Source organism: Hibiscus syriacus, unplaced genomic scaffold (genome assembly GCF_006381635.1).
Source record: "Hibiscus syriacus cultivar Baekdansim isolate YM2019G1 unplaced genomic scaffold, ASM638163v2 tig00110418_pilon, whole genome shotgun sequence".
Lineage (NCBI taxonomy): Eukaryota > Viridiplantae > Streptophyta > Magnoliopsida > Malvales > Malvaceae > Hibiscus > Hibiscus syriacus.
Window position 1 is genome coordinate 2,182,132 of NW_024062730.1, and position 7,902 is coordinate 2,190,033.

The following is a 7,902-nucleotide window of genomic DNA, read 5'->3' on the forward strand; positions in this document are numbered from 1 at the left end:
TTTCCCTACCAATCTCTATCCATTTTATTAAGAAAGAAAACCTTGTATTATCTAATATTCAATGCTGGATCAAGTGCTGTCCATTTATTACATCATTTTTTAAAATAAATAAAAAAATTATATATATTTCTTTATTTTATTATTAGTATAGTACTTTGCAGAGCTGAAGAGGTCCATGAAATCGAGCCAATGAGAGGCAACAGGCGGTTAAAGAGAGAGAGTGGAGTTGGAGTCGGTGATTCTAGTGGGTTCCTCTGAGTAATTTTTAAACTTCAAAGATCCCCCACAAGGGAAGGGTCAGGGCCTGTGTGCAGTACCGTAATAAAATGAATAAGAGTTCCAGAATCTGATACAATTTCCTACAATCTTACACGACAACAAGGTGCTGTAATAAAAGCAAAACAGAAACACACACCGGATCTCAAGTTGAAAGCTTTTTTCAACTTATCTTCCTTGTGCACTACCCCCATCTCCGTCTTCTTCTTCAGCGACCTTTAGCTGAGGTAAGCTAAACATAAACCTATAGCCACTTTGGGTTTTCTTTGTTTTGTTTCTGGTTTCTGAGTGTGTTTCATCGTGCTGCAGCATGTTTTCTTTTTTCGTTTCAGCTGTTTCTGGTTTGGAGAATGGTGTAAAGATCTGTTGCCTGGCGAATCATAGAGTTGGAGAGACCGGTTTGACTGACTCGGGAACTTCGAATCGCCATCATCATAATATCCCTTATGCAGTTCTTCATGGAATGAATGTTCCCACAAGTTTCATGTATGTTAACTTCTTCTCTTTCAAATCTGATCCTTCTCTTTTCCTTGTATTTTTCATCAAGCTCCCATTCCTCAGCCATCAAGAAGGTTCCTCCGATTTAGGAGATCTAGAAGAAGCAATTGTGGTGCAGGGAGTCAAGATCCGAAACGATGAAGCTAAACCACGTATGATCCTTTCCTTTCCCATATCATTAACACATACGATTTCGGTTCTTACTTCGTCATCAATATTCGACAAAAGTCAGTAAAACCGCAATGGCGATATTAAACACGACACGAAGGGGTGAGATAGAGAGAGGAGAGAGAGAGGATACAGTGTAGAGGGAAAAAAACAGGTAAAGAGGAAGACAATAGAATGACGTTGAGGAACCAAACATGGAAAACAATGACCTGTTTAGCATGATTTTTATTTACTGACTCCCCCATCATAACTGTTAAAAAAATGATATAAAATAGCAAACCAATATATATACAATCTTGGTGGTCTTTATCTTGGTTGATCTTCTGAGATTGTACACTTTGCTTTTTGTGTGATTCTTTGTGCAGCTTTATTCACACCAGGCAGACCAGCAGCTACCCTGGAGATGTTCCCTTCTCGGCCAATGAGATTTCAACAAATCCCAAGAGTAGTTTCTTCTTTTTAACCCATCTGTTTGACCATTCCTTTGTACTGGACGTGATTCACAGTGGACCATTTTATCTGTTTTTTTAATACGTTTCTTATACTCAACAGAGTTGACAAAAATATTTAATATTTATACTTGATTTCATCCAGGGAAGTTCAAAATCAGGAGGGGAAAGCGCTGATTCAGGTTCAGCAGTGAATACAATCTCCAGCAAAACTGAGAACCAGCTTGAACCGGAATCTCCGATCAATAGTACTAGAAAGACAACTCCTTTGGTTCAACAACAGCAAAAACAACAAGATATGGCGAGTGAAATCTCAAGACCCCAAGAAAAGGTTCTTCTTCAAAGTTAAAGCCTTGTTTTTTTTTTTTACTATATTTCCTTTCCATTTCCCAACAACTGAGGAAAAGTAGGTATCTTATTTGTTATTATTACTGTTTTGATCCTTCTCTTTCTCTTTCTCTGGGCCTATCTTTATTCAAAGGGGTACACAGATCCCAACAAACCCTCAGAAAATCACAGGATTCAGAGTTTTTTCCTTGATCCCTGAACGATTTTCTGACATAAAAATAGTGAGAGAAACACAAATTACACATTGGAAAGCAAAGAGACAATCTGTACTACTACTACTACTACTACTAGAACCTTTGTTTTTTGACTATAAAACCATGACCCCACTTTTACTCGATCCCCATAACTCACAGATGAGCTTCATGTTTTTTATACTGTAGAAATCACTTTGAGAATTAGAAGAAAAACCCTCCCCCCTCCCCCCTCCCCCAAGGTATACACCCAAAACTCAGTATCCAAAAATGGCGGAATTTGATGATTTTTGCTACCCTTACCATGTTCATGATTACATGTTACAAGAGCAAGAGTCACATCGCCATCAGCAATCAGCTTCTCTTCCCAGAAATTTTGTGAGATCACTTTTGATCATTGTTTTCTTTGAAGAAAAAAAAGCTTGGCTCTTTAAGTTAGCTAGATAGTTTAACTGTTAGCAAAATAACTGAGTTTTTGTGTGTTTTTTTATATCATGAACTCATTTATCATATTTTTTAGCCTACCAAACAATCAAATGCTCTCAATTTCCTGACCAACTTCTTGTCTGGGTTTGATAAGAGACTTTAAAATCACCAACCACTGCATTTTTCATCTTCTTTTTTCCTTTTCCTTTTACACTTTTCATTATTTATTATAATAATTTTTTTCTAATTATGTTGCAGAAAAGGGGTTCAACTTCTGAGAAACAGCTTGATGCTAAGGTACAGAAAAATCTATCTTTGTTTCTCTTCTTTTTCAAAAAACATTTCAGTTCAATCTATTTAAAATTGTTTTTTTTTCAGACACTAAGACGGTTAGCACAAAACAGAGAAGCCGCCAGGAAAAGTCGTCTTAGAAAAAAGGTTGTATAACATGGAAACATTGCTTGAAAAACCCAACATTTGCATGGTTACTTGTATTAGTAACTAACTGGTTTACTTGTCTTAAAACAGGCTTATGTTCAACAACTAGAATCAAGTAGAATAAAGCTAACCCAACTGGAGCAAGATCTTCAGAGAGCACGATCTCAGGTTTTTTTTTCTTTCCCTCTACAGAAACACATGATTTTATCTGCAAAAGACACTGTTTCTTTTGTTTATTTATTTATTTATTTATTAATTTTTGAATATTGTGATATAGGGCTTTTTCTTGGGAGGTTGTGCTGGTGCTGTTGGAAATATCAGCTCTGGTAATTTCAAGATATACGCTTTTATAAAACATTAAGATTATCGATTTAATGTACATCAACTGGGATTTTATATGTTTGTTTCATTACCATTATTGTCGTGTTTGTTTCATTTTAGGGGTTGCAATCTTCGACGTGGAGTATTCGAGATGGTTAGAAGATGATCAAAGGCACATGTTGGAGCTTAGAACTGGACTAAATGCACACCTTTCCGACAGCGACCTTAGAATAATCGTAGACAGTTACATATCACATTACGATGAGATTTTCCGGTTGAAGGTCGCTGCCGCAAAAGCCGATGTCTTCCACCTTATAACCGGCATGTGGACGACTCCGGCGGAACGCTGCTTCCTTTGGATGGGAGGTTTCAGGCCTTCCGAGCTCATCAAGGTGACAAGTTCCCAAATGCATCCTTATCTAAATATCGACACGTTAATAATTCATGTCATATTCGAATTTATCTATAAAAATACTGTTTCTTTTTGCAGCCATTTATCTTTGTACCGGTTCTGATTTGTTTTAATCATTGATCAGATGTTAATATCTCAATTAGATCCATTAACTGAGCAGCAAGTGATGGGGATCTATAGCCTCCAGCATTCTTCACAACAGGCGGAAGAGGCACTCACCCAAGGCCTCGAACAGCTCCAGCAGTCGCTGACCGACACCATTGCCGGCCGTCCAGTCGTCGACGGAATGCAACAAATGGCTGTTGCCTTAGGCAAGCTTGCCAATCTTGAAGTCTTCGTTCGCCAGGTATCATCATTTACTTGGCCAATCCCGAAAGATCACCTAATGTTTAATAATATTGTCAAATTTAAAGGGTAAAATCAACGAGATAATGCGTTGAATTTTTTTTTTCACGAGATAGTGCCCTCGTCAGATTAATTGCTCAGATGGGATGATCTCTACAGTCCCACGTACCTGGGGGTAGGTCGCCATGCACGCCCAGCGACCTACCAGGTCGCCATGCACGCCCCAACACGCTGGGCATCAGAGGCCATCCGACCGAGGCCATCCGAAAGCATCCGAGGCCATCCGAGAGCATCCGAGGCCATCCGACCGAGGTCATCCGAACGAGCTATGCGAGGGCAACCGAATTCCCTCGCTCGGTTGCCCTCGAATTCCCTCGCATAGCTCGCTCGGTTGCCCTCGGATGCCCTCGCATAGCTCGTTCGGATGGCCTCGGTCGGATGATCTCGGATGCTCTCGGATGGCCTCGGATGCTTTCGGATGGCCTCGGATGCCCAGCGTGTTGGGACGTGTATGGCAACCTTTGGGGGCTGCATGGATTGCATGGCGACCTACCTAGGTTGCTGGGCGTGCATGGCGACCTAGTAGGTCGTTGGGCGTGCATGGCGACCTAGTAGGTCGCTGGGCGTGCATGGCGACCTATATGGGGACTGTAGAGATCACCCCATCTGAGCAATTAATCTGGCGAGGACACTATCTCGTGAAAAAAAAAATTCAACGCATTATCTCGTTGATTTTGCCAATTTAAAGCGTCCAAGTCTAACTAGAATTTAATTAGTGGCAAAATGGTACTTAATGAGATTGAAATAATTTTAATGAGGGAATTTTTTTAATATTAATTGCTTTAGTCCATTGCCATGAATGGGATTGATTGGGTATCTTTATCTATAAAAGTTCCTATCAAAAAGGTGGCTCGATAGTGATATCTTTTGGAATAAAAACCCTAGCTTCAACCATCAATGGAAAGTCATGATTGATTACTTTATAATAGACCCAATCCTAACATTAACATAAACTTCAAAGCTTTATATATTAAACTTGTATGTGTGTGCTGTAGGCTGACAATTTAAGACAGCAAACCCTTCACCAGTTGTCTCAAATATTGACGGTCCGACAAGCGGCGCGGTGTTTTCTGATGATCGGAGAGTACTACGGACGTTTGCGAGCACTCAGTTCCCTCTGGGCGTCTCGTCCTCGAGAGTAAGATCTCTTAATATTATATAAAGCATTTTGATTTGCGTAAAGAAACCCTAACGGGAAAATATACATGAATTAACCATAATCCCCCCCCGGCCCAAAAAAATGGACATGATAAGATATTAAACAACATGAGGTTTACCTACTTTTAAACAAATATTCTCAAAATTCTTCTCTTTAATTTGTTGGCTCATGTGTATATTATTACAATTTATGTGTAGTTATTGATTAGTCCAATTAACGATGAAAGTATGCATGATGCAGGAGCATGATGAGTGATGATCACTCGTGCCAAACAACAACAGACTTGCAAATGGTCCAACCCTCACACAATCATTTCTCAAACTTTTGATAAAAGAATAGAAAAAGAGTTCCCAGAATGTTGGAGCAATCAGAATCCTGTGTTTTCCACGATGAAGCTGCCATGCAAAATATTATATATTATTGGATTTTACTAAGCTACTTGATTTAAAGGATATCTTAGGGCTTTATTTTTCTTTGCTTTTTTTTTTAGTTTCTTTTTTGTATTAACATTATCACTGTAAATGAGAAAAAAAATCAATTTTAATGTGCATCAAGGAGCTAGCTTTCTCCTTTCTTTAAAGAAATTAAATTATCATCAAAGAACAGTCAAAGTTGAAATTAAAAGTATTTATATATGAGAGATATTAAAATGAATTTAGATTGAAAATTGAAATTAATCTAAATTCAATTTGATAAAATAATTGATGATTTGAGATTAAAAAGGCATAATGTCAAAAAAATTATAATGTTTGATAAAATAATCATTTTCCCTTTTTTTAAGAGTATTTTGTCCCCTATTAGTTTATTTTAAGGGGAGAAGGTCATAACGTTTTAACTAAATAGTCACTTTAACTTTTATTCTTCTTTTTAGAACATTTTGTCCCTTAATATTTCTTTTTAGCACAAAATTGCTCCTATTTTGGAGCATCACTTGTTTGCTGACTAATGATTTTTCATCTACGGATGTGTCTTTTAGCCCCAAAATAAAACGTTGAGGGCCAAAATGACTATTTAATCAAATATTAAGTATATTTTTTTATCATTATGTCATTAAATAATGGCTTAATAAGTAAATTGACACCTAAACTATTTCAAAATTTTCATTTTGATCCTTAAGGTTGTTTTTAATCAAAAGTGACTCATAACATTTTATTCCAATTAGAACCTACAAATCAAATTAAGAGATAGATTTACTGTTTCACACAAATCACCTTATTTAAGAAATGTCATAAGTGTGTTGTTAAGAGTTTTGAATGTTGTGTTTACAACAAGTGTTAAGTAATTAATATACTAAGGAAGATAATAGTTAGAATAAATTGTACGGAGGCCTTCAACTTGTATGTGCAGTTGCACAAGTGAAACTTATCTCAGTGGTTAAAAGGAATCGTTGTTGTTCTATAGGTCAGAGGTTCGAGCACCAACAACTGCGACAGGGTGATTGAACGTTCATTGTCAAATGGTTGAGAGTATTTAGAACATATATTATTTTGTAATTAATCACCTTAGCTTAATAAAAAAAAAAACTTGTATGTGTAGTTAGGTTAAGGATAGGTGTCTCAAAAATGATACCAGTCCATCCAAATGATTGCCTATACAGCCCTTTTTTTTTGGTTTTGGGAAAGAATAATTTTATTATTGTGTTAAACTGAAAAATTTTCAAATATTTAAAGAGTTTTTTTCAAGTAAATTGATCATATTTGAGGGCCAACATCATGGTCTACCCTTTGATTATAGATAATTTAAATAGGTATATAAAAAATGGCTATTATCTACGCATTAGTCATCTATTTCTACGTTCACAAAACACAAATAGATTGATACATGAAGTCAGTTTGTATCCTTGACTCCCGTAGCTGGCTCTTGAAGCTAAAATGAAAATAAATAAATAAATAAAAAGGTGTTGAGAGAAATAGATAAAGCCAGACTTGTAATAAAATTATTATTATTATCATAAGAAATCAAAGAAAAAAGAAATTTGTTTTCTCTCCATTAATTGAAAAATGTGGAAACGACAAATACTAATATTGTTAGAGTGGACGCGAGACATTGTTGTATATAGAGATGAAAAAAAAAATCTGAACCCGACGGGGAAAATCGAAAACCGAATTAAACGGGGATGGGAAAAAATCGTTTATGTTAAACGGGGAAAAACCGTTTATGTTAAACGGGGACGGGGACGAGGACGGGTTTGATAATCCCCGCCCCGATTACCCGGCCCGATATCCGGCCCGATAAATATTAAAAATAATTATTATATATATATATATAATATTAATAAATTTAAATTAAATTTAAAAAATATATATAATATTTATATATTTAATTTAAATATATATACCCGAACCCCGATACCTGTTTAAATAACCGTTTATGCTAAACGAGGATATCCGTTTCCCCGCGGTTTTCCCCGATTACCTGATGGGGATCCCCGTTTAAATCCCCGTGGTTTTTTAAGTGGGGACGGGTACGGATTTTTTAAACGGGAACGGGGATGGGGGACCAATATCCGGCCCGAACCCGGCCCGTTGCCATCTCTAGTTGTATATTTACAATTTCATTGATGTTTAAATTATTTCATTTATTTGAAGTGGTTGAGAGATGTTTTATTTTAATGAGGAGAAAGACAATAAAATAAGAGACAGACAAACCGACAGACAAGGAGGGGTTTGTTTCTTTTACCCTAAATTCCGAGTTAATGGAGTGCTGGATGACATAAATATCTCTCTTAAAGTAATATTTATAATAAAGTATATATTAGATCTATATCGATTAAAAATATATTAAATTATAATATCTGTTTCAATTCTATGT

The 7,902-nt window shown here is 36.5% G+C and overlaps 1 protein-coding gene across 1 annotated transcript in view; it reads left to right on the forward strand.

Moving 5' to 3' along the window:
- Positions 1-350: 350 nt before the first annotated feature.
- Positions 351-7,902, forward strand: part of LOC120124506 (transcription factor TGA9-like) — a 34,080-nt gene continuing 26,528 nt past the window's right edge. The window contains exons 1-14 of the mRNA XM_039143170.1: positions 351-503; positions 586-762; positions 838-926; positions 1,308-1,387; positions 1,537-1,722; positions 2,615-2,653; positions 2,735-2,794; positions 2,885-2,962; positions 3,072-3,120; positions 3,236-3,507; positions 3,652-3,873; positions 4,928-5,070; positions 5,332-5,437; positions 7,734-7,738. Of these exons, the coding sequence (XP_038999101.1) occupies positions 587-762; positions 838-926; positions 1,308-1,387; positions 1,537-1,722; positions 2,615-2,653; positions 2,735-2,794; positions 2,885-2,962; positions 3,072-3,120; positions 3,236-3,507; positions 3,652-3,873; positions 4,928-5,070; positions 5,332-5,419 (1,482 nt within the window). The 5' untranslated portion in view covers positions 351-503; position 586 and the 3' untranslated portion in view covers positions 5,420-5,437; positions 7,734-7,738. The remainder of the gene's footprint in view (positions 504-585; positions 763-837; positions 927-1,307; positions 1,388-1,536; positions 1,723-2,614; positions 2,654-2,734; positions 2,795-2,884; positions 2,963-3,071; positions 3,121-3,235; positions 3,508-3,651; positions 3,874-4,927; positions 5,071-5,331; positions 5,438-7,733; positions 7,739-7,902) is intronic.